Source organism: Bufo bufo, chromosome 4, assembly GCF_905171765.1.
Source record: "Bufo bufo chromosome 4, aBufBuf1.1, whole genome shotgun sequence".
Lineage (NCBI taxonomy): Eukaryota > Metazoa > Chordata > Amphibia > Anura > Bufonidae > Bufo > Bufo bufo.
In genome coordinates, this window is record NC_053392.1 from 9,904,526 (window position 1) to 9,923,597 (window position 19,072).

General features: G+C 43.3%; 1 protein-coding gene across 25 annotated transcripts in view; it reads right to left on the minus strand.

The window, feature by feature from the left end:
• Positions 1 to 19,072, minus strand: part of LOC120998305 (gastrula zinc finger protein XlCGF26.1-like) — a 4,064,644-nt gene that overhangs the window by 2,422,867 nt on the left and 1,622,705 nt on the right. For 24 of the 25 annotated variants that reach the window (XM_040428955.1, XM_040428942.1, XM_040428938.1 and 21 more), the window contains 2 exons: positions 3,566 to 3,642; positions 3,309 to 3,417 (listed from right to left, as the gene is read on the minus strand). The exons of the other annotated variant lie outside the window; for it this stretch is intronic. In XM_040428955.1, the coding sequence (XP_040284889.1) occupies positions 3,309 to 3,417; positions 3,566 to 3,642 (186 nt within the window). The remainder of the gene's footprint in view (positions 1 to 3,308; positions 3,418 to 3,565; positions 3,643 to 19,072) is intronic. 25 annotated transcript variants of the gene reach the window in all.

The window sequence follows — 19,072 nt, forward strand, 5'->3', positions numbered from 1 at the left end:
AGGAATCCTTCTGATTCTCTAGTAAATCTGAATTTCCTAGAAACTATGTTTAACCGTTCCGGATTCCTATTATATTTGCGGGATTAAATGAATCATTTTTTCTGCTCTGGTAGAGAATAATTTTTTCCTTTCAGAAGTTTTTCACGAAGATCATCCAGCACAGGACCAAATAGGGAATCTTCCGAGCAAGGAATGGCGCAGAGACTACCCTTAGAGATGACAGCCCAGTTCCAGGCTTCATGTCCTCTGACGCTTTAGGAGGAAATAACCAACCAATCCTGTTTTCAGATAAATAAAACACATCTGTGGCATAATCTGCTAATCAGAATCCCCTTCTGTACATGTGACATATAAACATGACTGGCCAGCGAGAGAATCCAAGGAGGATCCTAAATATCTATATAGAAACATACACAAGAACAAAGACAGAACAAAACCAGTAACTCCAATAAGGTCAGTAAGTATCTACCACAATTATGGCCTGCTGGATGACCCGTCATCTTTGGCCAATCTTACAAGGTCATTTACAATGTTCAGAATCCGTCTTTAGAGTACATAAGATGTACGGCAGACACATTGGTGATCTGCTATTTATTAGGCAGGGAGGTGCATCTGCCGTCCCATCTTCTGTCTCATCTTTGAACCATAATGAATGCAACTTTCATTTAACACTTAACTTACGAAAGAACAATATTCTCTTTCTGGATCAAAAATTGGTAGGGCAAGAAAACTCATCCATCTGAAAACGGGATTGGTTGGTTCTTCCCTTATAAGTGATCACTATGTCTATGTACCTTAGTCTATGAGTACGATCGAATTGGTTTTTGGAAGAGTCTGTTTGGGTGTGGACACACCGTGGATCCTTGACGAGCTCACTCCATTCAATGGTAAATCTGGTGCTGGAGTCACCATTCTACTACAACCTAACATAACTGGCTTATAGGCAGTAGCAGAGGACTCCCATGTCTTTTTAAGGCACAGGTCTGGCCTTCAAACAAAAGGCTGTTTAGCTGAAACGCCTGTATTTTGTTTATGGCAATAAAGTGAAGATTTACTAGCATCAAAAAGGGAGTGCTGATCCACTTCTTCTAGTTGGATGTATGGGCCTGCAACCCAGGATACGAGCGCCACCTTCTTCCAGAGTGCCGACTGATTATTTCTACAAATTGCCTTATGTTCTATACATTCTGGAGCATGTACCTAACATCTTCAAAGGGAAGAACTTTGGGAAAAGAAAAAAATCTTTTGCAAAGGGATGATCTTTGAGAAAACACACCCTGTCCGGATTCTCTCATTTCTCAACGCACTCTTAGGGAATCATCACTATTTTGTCACTAATAAAAACCAGATAGTGAAACATTCCTGGTTTCTAATCTTTTTTTCTTTTTATGTTCTGCACAGGATTATGGGGGCAGCCAACTTGCCTGAGCTGCCGTGCAGAGCATTTGGAAATATGGTTTACAGCAGCCTCATGTAACATAGACACAATGGACATGAGATATTCAATGACTTCTACAGGAGAGTTTTCTAGACATGTTCTGTGCAGAGGTCATTGTGCAGGGAGGGAGAGGAGGTGAGCTGTGACCATCAGCTACTGTGATCTATGTTATCGGTATATAGATGATATCTTTTATTGTAAACCTGCTTGTGATAATGAGATGACTGGTGAGAAGAGATCTGAACAGAACAGGGATTGTTAGTCTACTATTAGGATTAGCGTCCAGTGTGAAAAATATAACAAGTGAAATGGAAAATTTAAAATATCAAAAGTTCTAAAACTCCAAAATGTTATTAAAGAGGTTCTTCACAATTTACCTATTGATACGGCGGCTAAGCTGCACCTAGGCCAAGTGACTGATGAACGTGACGTCACATAGCCGAGGAGGAGGCCTAAGCCCTCACAGAGCTGATGGTCAGGAGTGACGGGAGTCGGATCCCTGACAATCTCATATTGATAACCTGTTCTGAGGAGAGGTCATCAATATGTAGATCCTGGAGAACCCCTTTAATATCCTCTCTAACCATCTGTTTAATACTCATAGACAGGAGGATTCCTCACAATATTCTCTATACAGGCTAAACATAGGGTTTGGTAGAAGTGGCGATAACTTGTGGACTTTAGAAGTTTTTTATATATTTTTATATTTATATTTCTCTAGAAATACAAAAGGATAAGAGCACAGAATCAGTAAAACCATGTCCTACCCAAACTACCACTATAACACACATCGCCTGCAAGATGCCAGGCTGGAAGGCTGAGAGAAACTGCTCCACCTACTGTTTCTGACACGTCCGCCATACAGAAGGAGCAATGGTAGAATAAGAGAGAAGGAGCCATGCATTCCAGCATAATTTAGGGTGAAGACAGGATAGTTTGGATCCTCTACGCCGGTGACATGTTGACATAAACCTCCTCATGTGGGCCATCAGTCTTTGCTTCCTGAAACTACAGCATCACTGGGACACCCATGACCAGATGTGGACCAACGTTCCATTCAGCAGTATTTTCAATTCAACAGAGTTGTGTACAGGCTTGTTTCTCGCGGAATAAGAAATTAGATTTTCATTTTGGAGTACATATACATTTTAAAGCTGTAACTTTTATACGTTTTGATTTTTTTTTTGAAGTTTAGCAATTCTAATAAAGCATTTTTTTAATTTGTAAAAAGGGGATGCCATAGCAACCCATTCTTAACCCCATCACGTTGTGTTGGGGCCAGTGAGGTGACAATTGAGTTCCTTCTCTGAATAATCCAGTAGATGCCATTGAAAGAGGCATCCAAAAGACTAAACAGCCAGAAACAGAGGTCTCTCCAGTCTTAACCATCGTAGGACAAGGTCACCAAGTGGTTATTATGTTGGTCATGGAGGCCCCATAGTAAGGTGACATCATCCACCTTCAAGGCGTCATGTTTTGAGTTTATGTTATTCACACTAGAGTCCAGCCTGAAAATCAGCCTGCTCAGTTCCTGCTTATAGGAGCTCTACAATATCTTCATTGACTTCTCTACCTCTTGTCTGATGGGGAGCATGAGAAACAATGGAGAACGGTAAGAAAAGAACCCCTAAAATATGTGTTTGGAATCGAGGTCCTATATACATTTAACCTTCTGGCATTAAGGAGTTTTTCATTTTTTTATCTTCCAGAATTCAGCCAAAACTACACAGTGATAAAAAAGGCCTTGTTTTTATCTTAAGGACAGACCATCAATGCTGTAATCCCAGAAAACCTATTTTCTGGAGATCAAAAGGTAGGGCCTCACCTTAAGAAACCTCCCAATTATTGTTCTCTAGTCATGATTCCATACCTGTGGTCACATGGACTGGAATGTCCTCCTCCGCTTCAAACTTATACGGGGGATCACCCATCATCTGCTCTTCTTCATCCTCCACTTTAATAGTAATCAGATCTTCTTCCTGATTTGTCATCAGTAACAATTCAGTACAATACAGCAGACAGGTGGGAAATCTAACAGATCCACATAAGAGACCCCCACAATCTATGACCCCTCTATGACTGCAGGACCCCCCTATATAGATGTGTATAGGGCTCAGCTCCATCTACCTGATGGTTCTCTGGAAGCTGCTCCTCTGGAAAGTCTTGGGAATACAAAGGACGGGGACATCTTTCTATGAATCCATCTGTACGAAAAACAGTGAGAATAGATTGATTACATGGGATGATCAGATGATGGGAGTAGTATCTATGTGACCCTCAAAACAGACATGAACATCCCCTCTGCTTACACTGCGGATCGTCCCATAAATCCATCTCCTCTTCTTCTTCTTCATCTATAACCTCAACTTTAATATCAATTAGATTTTCAGCCTAAAAAGACAATAAAAATGTAAATTGATCTTTGGCCAATCATTTTAAGGTCAGATTTTGGTGAGGCTTCAGCTCCATTTACCTGACGATTCTCTGGGACCTTCTGCTCTGGACAGTCCTGGGAATACAGAGGACGGGGACATTTCTCGGGGGGATTTCTCCTCCTGGATCCATCTGTGAAGACACAAGCACACAGTGACTGTGAGAAAGGATATAGTGGCAAAGACCGCTGGTGTGACATTACCTCTCCCCTTACACCTTCTCTTCTTTGGTCCAAACTGTAGGAGAAAGTTTTAAAGAGGGGCTTGGTGCCTTGATGTTCTCAACAGGTGCCCAAGATCTCAACTCAACACCAAAACCCTTCCAATGTACCAAATAGTAAGCTCTGCTCTCAACCTTTTAAAGCATCCAGGATGCGCTTCACCTCAAACTAATCTTCAGAGCCAAACGGAGTGGGAGCAGAGATTGAGGACCTGGAGTAGCCGTTGAGCACCAACACTTGGAAGGAGTTAGGGATATGAAAACATGGTGGAAGGTACTGTTTGTAACAGATGGGGTTGATGTGTCTGAAATCAAACAGACCCAAGAAATGAGGTACAAATTTATAGTAGTGTATGTTTCTGAAGGACAACCAGACTTTGTTCTTAGGGAGAAATGAAGTGGATCTCTTTAGTCTACTGCCACATTTGCAGGGAAACCTTTGATGGTACTTTGGAGGAGGCAGAAATGGGAAGCGGAATATGCAAATGTTGTCCATATGGAGACTTGCCAGTTGGCTGGCCTGAATGGTTATTATAAGAGAAATTGGCCTAGGAAGTAAAGACACTAAATTGTCGTGGCTAGAAGAGATGAAATCACGTAGGTAGTTCTCCAGATCCTGATTAACTCGCTCCACCTGCCTGTTGTACTTGGGGTAATAGGAAAAGTCCAACGTTATGTCCTTGCTCACGCTACAAAAGTGGGCATGGTGTGGGCGGAGAAAGGGGACGTCCCATCCATCATTTTCTATGCCCGTTTTAGGCATAGAAAATGGTCTAAATCTACACCAGCAAGGGAGCTGGCATAGATTTAGAAGAGGCAGTGGATCCACTAGAATTTTGTAAAGGTCACCGGTCTAAACGCCGGTCTTAATAAATGACCCACAATGTGTTGAGACAGACCATGTAAACAGAATATGTGCCAACAGGTAACATAGTCACAGGTGTCCGGAAAAGTGTAGGCCACCACTAGTATCGGAAAATATGGTTCAGTGTCTTGAAGAAACCTGGGTGTCCTGCCAATTTAGACTTATGTGTCAAGCAAGGATCCACCTCTTCTTGGCTACAGGAACAAAAGTCTTATCAGCAGGAATTCAGTAGTGGAACTACGGACATAATTCAGGCCGGATCTATGATGTTGCTCCCCAATCTAGTCCATGAGATCAAAGAACCCCCGGAAGAGCATCTACTTCATGTTCTTTTCCACAGGAAGAAAATGGGACCCCAGATTGGCATTAATATATACTTATAGGTTATATGTACAGCGATTATTAGTATACAGTATTTAGGGTCAGAACGTTGTCTTCATGTCCAGAACAGACACCAATATCACCAGATCTCACACTGACAGAGATGCCCAGGATCCTGCAAAACAGCTTTCCACATGATTGTCGTGTTGTGCATGGTTCACACATGGTAGAGCTTTACACCCTACATCCCCCGCGTCACCCGACTCCTATTTATCCTGAAGTAGATCCTCGGATTAAGAGAAAATAAAGCCTATGACATTGTGGAGGTAACAAACAGAAATAAAGATGTTCCAACAATTAAGTTATCAATCACGTAAAGGAATAAAAATAAAGTACGTGAGAGTTAAAATACTATACCTTCATTATTTTTCCATAGATGGGTATAAATACAAGGTGTCCAAAAATTATTTCCCAAAAGAAAAAGAAAAACTTTATAAAGAAAAATAAGATCTAGAAATTCCCTATCCAGACCCTACATAAATATATCCAATAGTCATAGAATGACTCTATTTATGTTTTATCTATATTCTCTATTTTTGCAAATATCTAACAAGAGACTATAGTCACCTCACTGTACATGTATATTCTATGACTATTGGATATATTTAGGTAGGGTCTGGATAGGGAATTTCCAGGTTCTAGGAACGAGGACAGGGAACCTCCACCATCAGGGGGTAACCCTGGGCTGAGAAATTTCTAGGGTAAAACAGGGAAAGTTTACCCTTTTACCCTATTATCCTCTTCCTGATACTAAGATCTTATTTCTCTTTATCAATTTTTTTATATTTCTTTTGGGAAATTATTTTTGGACACCTTGTATTTATACCCATCTACAAAAAAATAATAAAGGTGTAGTATTTTAACGCTCACGTTAGCTCTTAGGTACTCTATGACATTGTGGAGCCTCTGCAGCTAGAACACTTTGGCCCACACTTCTACTGCTAGAAGCCACATGTTCTCTCTGACAGGGACCACAAACTGGAGGACTCATTGCTGGCCAGTTTAAAGCCATCCATTATTACTTCTTAACCACTGTTCTGCATTTTTGGATGTGTGTTTTGGGGCATTATCCTGCTGTGACCCATTTTTCCGACTTACACCTAGTTTTCGTACAGTTGGGATCACAGTTGGCTCTAACATGCTCTTCTAACCCTCTAATATCATTCAAGGCCTCCAGTCCCGGAGGGAGCACAGCAGCCCCACCACACTATGAATCCTCTGCAGTGTTTCACTGTAGGTAGGGGGCACTTTTTTTTTTGTTTAATAGGTTTTATGTCGTCTATAAACATAACACTGGTATGCAATGCCAAAGATCTCAAAGTTTGGTTTAATCTGTCCATAGAAGGATTGTGGATTCTGTCAATGCTGGGACATTCATTTTTACACTTTTCTTTAAGCAGTGCAGTCCCCCTGGACCTTTGTCCATACAGGCCCAATTTGTCCAGTGGTGGTGTGTGGTACGGGATAATATAATCACTACAGATGTCTCAAGAGCTGAAAGCTCTTTGGAAGTTTTATGTGGCCATATTTCAAACCAACTTTCATAGGGTTCTCTTTTTTTTCCTCCTTCCACCTCATCTTGGAAGCTTCTTGACTGTTAGAAGAGGGGTAAAAACTCATTGATAAACTTTTCAACTCTTGAGGCCAGGATGTCAACACATTTGGTCCTCAATCTCTGCTCCCACTCCATTTGGCTCTGAAGATTAGTTTGAGGTGACAGGCTTCCTGGATGCTAAAAAGGTTGAGAGCAGAGCTTACTATTTGGTTCACTGGAAGGGTTTTGGTGTTGAGGCGAGATCTGGGGCACTTGTCAAGAACATCAAGGCACCACTTTTTTTTAATAGGCTTTATGTTATCTATAAACATAACACTGGTATGCAATGCCAAAGATCTCAAGTTTGCTTTTATCTGTCCATAGAAGGATTGTGGTTTGTATATTCAAAGAGGACTTTTCACCGCTCCTGACATAACTGTTTTAATAGCTTCATGCACTCCCCATGTAATAACGATTCTGGAGCCTCTATTCTTATGGCTCTGTGTTGTACCATTCCTTTATTATTTCTACCAGAATTTATGAAGGAATTGCTAGCAGTCTGCAGTAAGGGTACAGAGGGGAGGTAACAAGTTGGGGGTGTGTACCTGCACAGACTGACTCTATCCAATCAGTGCTACCATTTTCAGACTGTGCAGGGACACTCCCCCAACTGGTTACCGCCCCTCTGTACCCTTACTGCAGACTGCTAGCAATTCCTTCATAACTTCTAGTAGAAATACTAAAGGAATGGTACAACACAGAGCCATAAGAATAGAGGCTCCAGAATTGTTATTACATGGGGAATGCATAAAGCTATTAAAACAGGAATGTCAGGAGCAATGAGAGGTCCTCTTTAACTTCTGTCAACGTTCAGACATTCATTTTTATGCTTTTCTTTAAGCAGTGGGGTCCACCTGGACCTTTGTCCATACAGCCCTAATTTGTCCAGTAGTGGTGTGTGGTACGAGATAATATCATCACTCCAGATGTCTCAAGAGCCGGAAGCTCTTTGGAAGTTTTATGTGGCCATATTTCAAACCAACTTTCATAGGGTTCTCTTATACATTTTCCTCCTTCCACCTCATCTTGGAAGCTTCTTGACTGTTAGAAGAGGAACAAACTTCTTGATAACCTTTTCAACTGCTGAAGCCAGGATGTCAAGGCATTTGGTCTTTTACTCTTTAGACTGCTTGTGCTCGGTGGCAATCCACTCAAGCGGATCTTGTTTTTGCCAGTGTGAACATGGAACAGGGAATAGAACTGCTCTTCCTGAGCATCAGAGCTGCGAGTCCTATTGATCACCGACAGGGTAGGGACAGGGCAGCCGGATTTCTGATTAATCACAGGTCAGTCCAATTTCATCCTTTGTTTCAAGCTGCACACACAGGCTGCCATTAATTGTATCCTGGTTTTCTATTTTAAAAGTTTTTTCCTGCCAAACTTTATTTAGTTATTTGTGTGCTTTTCTGTACCAAACAGATGAGTTTAGATTTCTTCAAGCAGCTTCACTAAACACTTAATTTTAGGAAGTATTTTACATGGTGCACGTAACATTCAGAGGAGGCCAATAATGTTGACCACAACTGTATAGCAAATTTTATCTTCTCTGCTTGGGGAGTGACTAGAGGATCTTAGAAGGGCTGGAGAATTAAGAAAAGTAAATATGAAAATTCAGATCTGTTCACGCCATCCATGCCTGTTCCTTCTATCAGAGGTAGATACGGTGCATTCAGAAAGTCTTCAGACCCTTTCACTTTTTTCCCATTTTACTATATTTCAGCCTTATGCTAAAATTAAAAAAAGTCAATGTGTTTCCCCATCATTCTGCACTCAATAAGCCATAATGAGAAAGTGAGAACAGAATCTTCCAAATCTTTGCTAATTTATTGAAAAGGAGAACCTAAAGTCTTGTATTGACATAAGTCTTGAGCCCCTTTTACTTCAGGCCAGAGCTCTGGATCAGGTTTTCTCTGGACTTTGCTCCATTCAGCTTTCCCTCAACCATCACCTGTCTTCCTGTCCCCCCAGCATGATGTTGCCACCGCCATGCTTCACTGTAGGGATGGTATTGGGCAGGTGATGGGCGGCGCCTGGTCTCCTCCAGACATGATGCTGCCACCACCATGCTTCACTGTAGAGTTGGTATTGGGCAGGTGATAGGCGGCGCCTGGTCTCCTCCAGACATGATGTTGCCACCACCATGCTTCACTGTAGGGATGGTATTTGGGGGGTGATGGGCGGTACCTGGTCTCCTCCAGATATGATGCTCCCACCATCATGCTTCACTGTACGGATGGTATTGGGCAAGTGATGAGCGGCGCCTGGTCTCCTCCACACATGAAACTTAGAATTGGGGCAAAAAAGTTGGTTTCATCAAAGCAGAGAATCTTGTTCCTCACAGTCCGAGAGTCGTTTAGATGCTTTTATACAAACTCCAGGCGGCTTTTACGTGTCTTCTACTGAGGAGAGGCATCTTCCTGGCCACTCTGACAAAAAGCCCAGATTGGTGGAATGGTGCAATGATGGTTGAACTTCTGGAAATTTCTCCTATCTGCAAACAGGATCTATGGAGCTCAGCCAGAGTGACCACTGGGTTCTTGGTCATCCTTCTCACCAAGGCCCTTTTCCCCTGAATATTTAGTTTGGAGGGGCGGACAACTCTGGGAAGAGTCCAGGATGTTCCAAACTTCTTCCTTTTCAGAATTATGCGAGTTTAGTGAAGTAGAAATGTTTTTGTCCCCTTCTCCAGATCTGTGCCTCCACACAATCCTGTCTATGAGCTCTACGGGCAGTTTATTTCTTGACAACAGTGAGACCTTATATAGACAGTGGTGTATTTTCCAAATCATGTCCAATTAACTGTATTTACCACAGGTGACTCCAATCAAGGTGTGAAAACATCTCAAAAATGATCAACAGAAACAGGAGGCCCCAGAGCTAAATGTCAAGTGTCATGGCAAAAGGTCTGAATGCCTATGTCCATGCAAAATGTTAGTTTCTCCTAGCACAAATTTCTAAAATTCTGTTGTCACTATGGGGTACAGAGTGCAGAATGCTGGAAAAATTATATATATTTTTTTAATTTCAGCACAAGGAGCAACATAATAAAATGTGAAAAAAGTGAAATGGACTGAAGGCTTTCCAAATGCGCGGTATCAGGAGTTTATGCATACCTGATAAAAGGCTTCAACATCTCACTGTCCAGTCAGAAATTACCTATGTTTAAAAAAAATGTAAGTGATGAAGCGTGTCTCTGTATGGAAAAGTGTAGCCTACATGCCGGCCGGACAGAGGCCAAAGGAGTGTCAATTTGTTATTCATGAGACTGGTAGCTGGGAGGAATGGAGCCTATGGATATGTTTGACATATACAGCAAATGTAAAGCTCTAAAGTGATGTGACAGAAGGGAACATGTGGGGCTCCTACATTACACACGTGTATACACTGCACATGACCGGACTGAGGCTCTAACACGGCCTCTTCTCACCTCGTCTCTTCTTATCTTGTGATGTCAGAGGCCGGGGATCCTCCATCATGGCCTCCTTGTACAAATCCTTGTGTTCTTCTAAATATTCCTGCTCCTCCATGGAGAAATAGACCGCCACATCCTGACACCTTATAGGAACCTGACAACACAATGACACCGTCACCACCCAGACCCCTCCCAGTCCTGTTACTGGAGAATTTCCCAGCATTCCCAGCAGTGTCACCTCTCCAGTCAGCAGCTCAATCATCTTGTGGGTGAGTTCTAGGATCTTCTTCTCATGTATCAAGGGGGGAGGCTCTGTCATGGGGGTCCTGCTCAATCCTACTGATTCATGGATGATGGGAGTCCCCCCTGATGTCTTCTTTACTATTGTGTAATCCTGTGGATGGAGAGAGACACTTGGGGAAAGACATTCCTTCCTGACTCCAGATCTACACTCAGAATCCCTCCCTGGATCATGGCCCCCATCTCCAGTAATCTAGTCACTAGAAGCTGGAATATTATTACCCTCCAGACCTCCAGGCCCCTTCTGGACTCTTCTAGAGAATCCCCCATGACTCCTTCCTCTGGCAGAGAGCTCCATAGTCTCACTGCTCTTACAGTAAAGACTCCTCTTCTATGTTGGTGGAGAAACCTTCTTTCCTCTAGACGTAGTGGAGGCCTCCTTGTTATAGTAAAAGTATCATCTACATGTGTCCACTTACCTTCTCATGGCTCCTACAACATGACTATTGGTCTCTATGATACATCACTGACCATACTGGTGGCTGATCTTCAGGTTCTCTGTCACTTAGAAGATCTGGTGGCCGTTCTACAGGACCCTGGACTCTTCCTATCACTTCCTATGATGGATTCTCCTTCCCGATGTCTAACATGTTATGTAATTCAATAAAGAGGAAAAAAATTGCAAATGCTTACCTCTCCACTCAACAGGGAGATGATCTCCAAGGTGAAATCTAATATTCTTCTGCTGATCTCCTTCCTGTCCATCCTTGGTGGTCATTCAGGAGAAGAGGAGAGAACTGGAGGAGCTGGAGGCTTCTAGTACTGCAGGCGTCTTTATGAGGAAAGGGGAGGCTGGAAATCCTTCAGGGACAAGAACATTAGTGAGATCCAGAACCGCACTTACTGCTCCTGGAGAGACCCCGCTTCTCAGAGTCTCAACATACATATTAAGGTGCACCTACACTTTCACATAGATTTTCAGAATAAACTATCAAGTGTGTAAACATGATTTAGAGCACTATATCTGACCACTGTATGACTTGTATCTGGCACTTTTTAGCAGTTATATTCTTTTCTGCATCACCAAGTCAAAATTGTCTCTGTGCTGGTAGGTGGAGATGAGCTGCCCCCACAGAATACACATAGAGGAACAGATCTTGCTTTCTCTTACTCACTCAGTATTAGTTAAAAGCACCATGCTTAGAAAAGTACTGATCAGTATAGATGTGGTTAAAGCACTTGGGTTGAGATTTAACACTATTAGCAGCTTAATCTGTTGGATCATGTATGTGCTGTCTGGTCTCGCTGTACTTCCTCATAAATGTCTAAAGGTGGAGTTAGACAGGCCGAGGAGCAGCCAGTTGTCAGGAAGAACGAGTTCCTTCCCGACAGTCACTTGTTTGTTAAGTGAAGGTGACACTGTAGGAGGCGATCGCTCGTCCTCATACAGCTGCTTTGTTTCTGGGTAGTAGCTTATACAGCAGGATCTGCTGCCCAGAAATCATCATTTACTTGGCTGCATGAACGACAGTTTCTCTCGTTCACTGAGTGGTTAGCTGCCACTTTAGATGGGCAGATCGTCGGGAACAAGCGTTTGTAGGAAAGTGTGTTCCAGATAATTGCCCTAAATCCACCTTAAGGGATGATGTAATCTGCCCCCTTAGTGAGCAGGCAGCCTCGCAAGTCTCACAAGATAATTTGTCTCAAAGTTCAGAGAAAAAGTTAGTTTACAAAAGTTAGAGGGCAGTTATTAATTCTAGTTCAAGACAATTTTCTCTGATAAGATATATTACAAAGTTTCTTATATTCACCTGCACTATTGATTGATGAGTGATAATTTAAGTGACAACTGTGGAGGAAAACTTCGATGTATCAGGTGGGAATTTCTACCTTAGAACAGTAAAATAAAGACATTTTCTTAGACAATGAAGATCTGACTACTGACGAGGGAAGAAAAGACTGCCACAGGTGTTACAAATAGAAACTTTTGTAGGATACACATAGGGGAACATATTTACAAACATACAGAGACCCTGTTGTAAAGGATAAATATACACCAAGGGATGACATGATTGTTTGACACTTTTGGAGTGCACTTGAATATAACATGTTACAATAGTAGTGCGATATATTCCGAACGTTACCTTCATCTGTATGTTTGTGCGAGTTGAGATGCTTAGTTTGCATTAAGGAGTATCAGTATCTGCAGAGGTCACACTACATTTTTTCCGGAAGAGTAAAAATACTACTCTTACCATTTTTAAGGAGTATTTTTAGCAGAGGAGGAGTACGAAAATTGCAGTAAATATATATATATATATATATACATACATACATACACACACACACACACACAGTAGTTTTCGCTTTATAAGACACACCTTCCTCCCCCTCCCAAAAGTGAGTCTTATAAAGCGGATGTGCGAAAATCATGGCGGCCAGCACATTGCAGGCGCTTTAATAAGTGAGCCGGCCACCTAGAAAGAAGAAGTGTGGGACGGGCAGCGGGTATGAAGCACTCTAAATGCACAACTGAATGCCGCCAGCCCGCACGTCCTTTATCTGCAGCCGGGGTCCGTTCCAGAGTAGGAGGAGAGACCAGAGCCATTCTCCTTCTGCACTGCCGCCCTGCATGTGGCGCTGTTTGGTGGTGAGCTCCGGCGGCAACTGCTGCTCCACCGCCTCCACCAATGAGCTTACTCCCTCCTGGCTATGTGCGGCGCTGCTATTAGCAAGGAAGATGGGAGGGACTCATACTGGCCTTCCGTCGTCCCTGAATGCTCGGCTTTCCACTGGCCCGTCTTCAACTCAAGTTCCTGGGTGAGTGACAGCCAAAATATGAAGGGGCGCTCAGGGGCAGACCTGAACATTAAATATGACTATAACCCCCCTCATCCATAGGAATGCATCCTGACACTGCAGTACACGGGTGTATTCTTAAGGATGAGGGGAGTTATAGTCACATTTAATATAAACATTGTTGAGGGACTGTACCATAATTGGTGTTTATATTAAATGTGACAATAGCCCCTTCATCCTTAAGAATGTATTCATGTACTGCAGTGCTAGGATGCATTCTTAAGGATAAGGGGAGGTATAGTCCCATAACATAACAGTGTGTTAACCGTAGATCCCCCCCATAATAGTGTCATCCACAAATGCTCCCATAACAGTGCGTCATCTGCCAAACCCCCCATAACAGTGCTTGCGTCTTCCGCAGATCCCTCCATATCAGTGCGTCTTTCGCAGATGCCTCCATATCAGTGCGTCTTTCGCAGATGCCTCCATATCAGTGCGTCAGTACCAGATTCCCCCATAACAGTGTGAAATTTTCTGTTATTTTATTACATTTTTTAGCACACCTTTTGGTTCAAAATATATATATTTTATTTTTATTCCCCCCTCTAAAATCTAGGTGCGTCTTATCATCAGGTGCGTCTTATAAAGTGAAAAATACGGTGATACGTAGTGCTACATAACATTATGGGGTTGCTATTCATGCAGGGAGACCATTACCAGTCTCCTCTATAATGTCTACAATGCAGAAATAGCAAATTTTGACCATTTTTTATTTCTGAATCCCTTTCTTGAAGCACCAAATCGGTCACGTAGGGATCGGAGCGGTTAGACTGTGCAAAACTCAATGCAATAAGAATTGAACAGGGACGTCTGGTGGTTGTGGCAGGGAGCAGCGGGTGAGGTCTGGGATGAATGCACAGGGGGCAGTTATAGGACAGTCCTATGCACAATATATTGGACTGTTGCACAGTATCGTAGAGACCTCTCTGTGATCACTGGACATAAACCATATGGGAAAATAGACCTCTCAGTGGTCCAGAGAACTTACATAGAAAAACGAATAGCCAAGAGGCTAAACAAAACCCTTATGTTAAAACATAACTTTAATTTGATTGCTCCAACGTAAGGGTCAGGAGCAGGGTTTTCTTTTTCTTTAGCCTCTTGGTTATTAGTTTTTAGTATTTATACGCATTAGACATTTTTTAGAGAGTAAAACTGGCGTTATTGCGACCTCCGAGTGTCTGATCATACTGACTTGAGCACCTTAGCACAGGGCATTTTCTCTGTCATCGGAAGTTGATCAAGGTTGCTGAGAAAGGTCCATAACACAGATGGCGAAGACGTGGAGTGAATTTCATCTTCTGACTGGTTCTAGTGTGATGGGGAGGTTGTGTAGATGATGCAATAGAAGTCTGGATGATGAGATCTTCTATTAGAGGATGACACATAGGAGCTATGGCTGACATATGGCAAGTCTTGAGCATGGTGAGCTCCAATTAATTGAATTGGCTAGTGCCCAATTAAAAGGGCAATTTCAGCCCGCGACCAGTATTCAATATAGTTTAGCGCAGATGGACCCATGTGGATGCCATGACAGTGGTGAAATATGGTATGTTAGGTAATAGTATCTGTTTTTAATGGTTTTAGGGTCCTTGAAACTTTTTCCACCCATAAAATCAAAATGGATTGTGCCCACAGATCACCACACCCAAAAGGGTCGCCGCCCCCCCCCCGCCCCCCTAGATTAGAGAATTTCTCTCTCCAAAAGCCACAGCCATCTATGACCAATGCTCACAACCCTAAAAGACCACCATGATATGATATATCATGTACCTTTGAGTTTTCTTCTTCAAGAGAAGAAGGCCAATCTGCCACCCTTTGCACAGCAGCTGATCTACAACACTTCTATGAAGCTCCCGCATCCCAGTTTCAAAGGCGCCAAACCGGGAACTTATCCCACCACCTCGGCCACCTGCTCTGGCTTGACAAAGTGTGGTCCACAGAAGTGTACCACATCTCTGAATTCCTCTCAAGGCTCCACTGGACATATCTTCTAGAGTGAAGTGACTACCCCTAAGCTGGCACCATGTTGTATACGTAGAATTCTACACTCAGACTGCATGCTCATACAATCCTTCATTCATTCCTAGGAGGGAGTGTTCCCAGTCCAAGGAATCTCAAGAGAATTCCTTTGCAATATGGATCTCCCCAAATTACTAAACCCTTCTGAGGAACAATACTACTGGTGCCCAGAGATGATACTGACCAAAGAGACATTGCCTTCCTTTTTCTCCTGATGCCTCATCATGGAACCTGATTCTCATGCAATTTTATACCCCCAGCCGCCTATTGGTAAATCTTCTGAACCCGGCATTTGTTCTTCCTCTGCCGGATCTCAAAACCAGAAACCAAAGCGCAGATGTAAACGTAGCCTTACGGTAGTACCGAGATTGGTCACCACTAGTGGGCATATACCGTATATATGAAATAGGGAACAGATGTGCAATTATAGGGTCGATGTGGTCATGTGGGATCCCTAACCATGTAACACCTTGGAGATTCCCAAACCAAAAATGGCCATTTACGATTGTAGCGAAACCAACCTCGCCACTGGGCTTCGGAGGGGCCTGGCTACCAGCCTCTTGCCTCAGGATTATGGCCCATACTAACTTTAAAGGAGCAGACAGACCGGCCGTACAGCTTAAATCTATGGAACTGTTTTGGGCAGGAAATTGTGCTTGCGGTCGGTCATAAAGGACTTCGACTTAACTTTTGATCCGCTGGAGGGATTTGTGTGATTTTTGGAAGTGTTTATGTTTGATGTATGCCGAGTTTAAATATGTAATTTTTATGGAGATGGAATGTATGGTTTTAAAGTTACAGTGTATGTTTAAAAACTGTATTTTTACTGTCTGTGATAGTTATGTTAATCCATAATTATATCACAGACAGAAGGGAGGATTTTGTGTATTTGGGTGGTGATTCCTGTCCTGTTGTTCCCACATGTGTATTGGTGATTTCCCTTTGTCTTGAGAGATAATTGGATTACTCCTCGGGTGTCTCCAGGGCAGAGAGGAGGAAACCATGATGCATTGTGGGGATGTATTGTGTCTTTCTATCCTGCAGTGCTGCATATCTGTCCTGTGTCATAGTCTTCATTCTAGTCCCCTAGGGGCGTGTCCACCAGATGGGGACCTGCATAAATACGGGCGGGTAGCCCTCAATAAAGGGTTCCTGTTTTATCCTTCATCATGTTGAGGCTGGTGTTTGGGTAACTGATCGATGCTGGGGATTGCTATACGCTGGGAGATTTGCTATACTCCCCTGGCTTTACTACTAGCTCTTGTAAGAGGTTGTTCCTAGTTCCTGCTCTCTGGATGTAGGAGAGGTTCACCCACTGGAGCCTGGAGCCTTGTCGTAGGTCCAGGGTGGGTAGGAGACGGTGAGACCTCAACCAAGCTTCGGCGGTTCGTGGGGTCTGCAGTGCGTACGGTGTCAAGTGGAGTGCTTGGAGTCCTCGGAAAGCACTAGGAGCATCTATCAACGGAGGTACCCGGTCGGGGTGCAAGGAGTTCCGTTACAACGATCTTTTATTTTATTGGCCAAAAGGGGGTCAGCTGATCGGGCGTTTTGAGATGGTTCTAAATAAGTACAGTTTAGGATAAGAATAGATACAAATCTGAGTATAGATAAAAATCCACCCTGCTGAGAAAGGTTTTTGGCTGTGAGATACATGAAGACGCTCAGGTGGAGGCTGTAGGTGATGCGATTATCGGTTTTATTACTGGGTGTGACGGGGTATAACTGTGTGTTTTATGTTTTTATATTGTACTGAACGCTGGAGATAATGCGATGCTTTTAAAGGGGTTGTGTCCCTTCAGAAAATAGCATTATGTAGAGAAAGTTAATACAAGGCACTTCCTAATGTATTGTGATTCTCCATATTGCCTCCTTCGCTGGCTGAAATTATTTTTCCATCAAATTAGACAGTGCTTGTTTCCATGGTTACGACCACCCTGCAATCCATTAGTGGTGGTCATGCTTGCACACTATAGAAAAAAGTAGCACCCTATGTGAGCTCCCACGGTCCCGGACACCAGAGAGGCCGGCTCTGTTTCCTATAGTGTGCAAGCACGACCACAACTGGATTGTAGGGTGGTCATAACAATGGAAACGAGCAGTCTATAATGTGATGGAAAAATGAATCCAACCAGCAAAGGAAGCAATATAGATAATAACAGTATATTAGTAAGTGCCTGGTATTAACTGCATCTACATGATAAATACCACTTGCTGAAGTGAGAGGACCCCTTTAACTAATGCAGGCCTCAGACCATTACGCTCTATATAATGTGGATAAGGACATGTGAAGACCATGCCTGGGAAGTGGGCGAAACCCTGGGCCAGGCTTTGTGGTCAGTGTCTGACACCTGTGTACTGTATATGTGAGTATAGAGAATAACATGCTCTGCTTCTAAACTGTCCCATTGATCCACGCGATATCCCATCGGTCCACGCGATATCCCATCGGTCCACGCGATATCCCATCGGTCCACGCGATATCCCATCGGTCCACGCGATATCCCATCGGTCCACGCGATATCTTATCGGTCCACGCGATATCTTATCGGTCCACGCGATATCCCATCGGTCCACGCGATATCCCATCGGTCCACGCGATATCCAAAATTTCTCTCCTAAACTAGTGCAGCAGGAAGACCAGCCGAGTAGACATGACCAGAATTGGTGGAGGAGCTCTGTACTGGATCCACATAGAAATACCCGTTCCTGCTATGTGGAGAACCGGAGAACTGAAGAGATGGTGGTGACATCTGGACAAACTGAGCTTCACTAATCCAAATGTGGCAGCTCTGGAATAGTGTGAACCTGCAGGTCCTGCGCTACTGCTTCCGGTTTGGCTCCATTTGGTGCTTGTCATTCATATATTTATCTTCTCTTCCCCTCCTCGCCTTCTTCATGTCTTCAGGATGTCTCGTGTTGGTTATTACTGCACCGTTACTGGGATTTGTTCTCTATTATCAAAATATACCGGATATTTCTACTCCACGTTGTGTCCCGGATACTTCATTACCAGATTACACCGGATATTTCTACTCCACATTGTGTCCCGGATACTTCATTACTGGATATTTCTACTCCACGTTGTGTCCCGGATACTTCATTACTGGATATTTCTACTCCACGTTGTGTCCTGGATACTTCATTACCAGATATTTCTACTCCACGTTGTGTCCCAAATACTTCATTACCAGATATTTCTACTCCGCATTGTTTCCCGGATACTTCATTACTGGATTACACCAGATATTTCTACTCCACGTTATGCCCCGAATAGTGATGAGCGAGCACCAAAGTGTTTGTGTGTTCGGTCCAAACACATCACGATATTAGTGCGCTCGGCCGAGCACCCGAGTATAATGGAAGTCAATGGGAGGCGACCAGGCACCCCCTGCTCGGATGAAGGGAGGGTGCCTGGTTCATAGGAAAAGGTCTGAAAGTGATGGATACACCTCTGAAATCGATCAGGAACAGCATGGGGACGATGTCTGGATGCATCTTGGACACCAATGTTGCTGCTGGGAACCATGTTGTCCGAGTTGTACGCCACTTTTACAGACTGACAAAAAAATGCCCAAAACCCCACCCCCACAAAAAAAATAACTTTTTAGA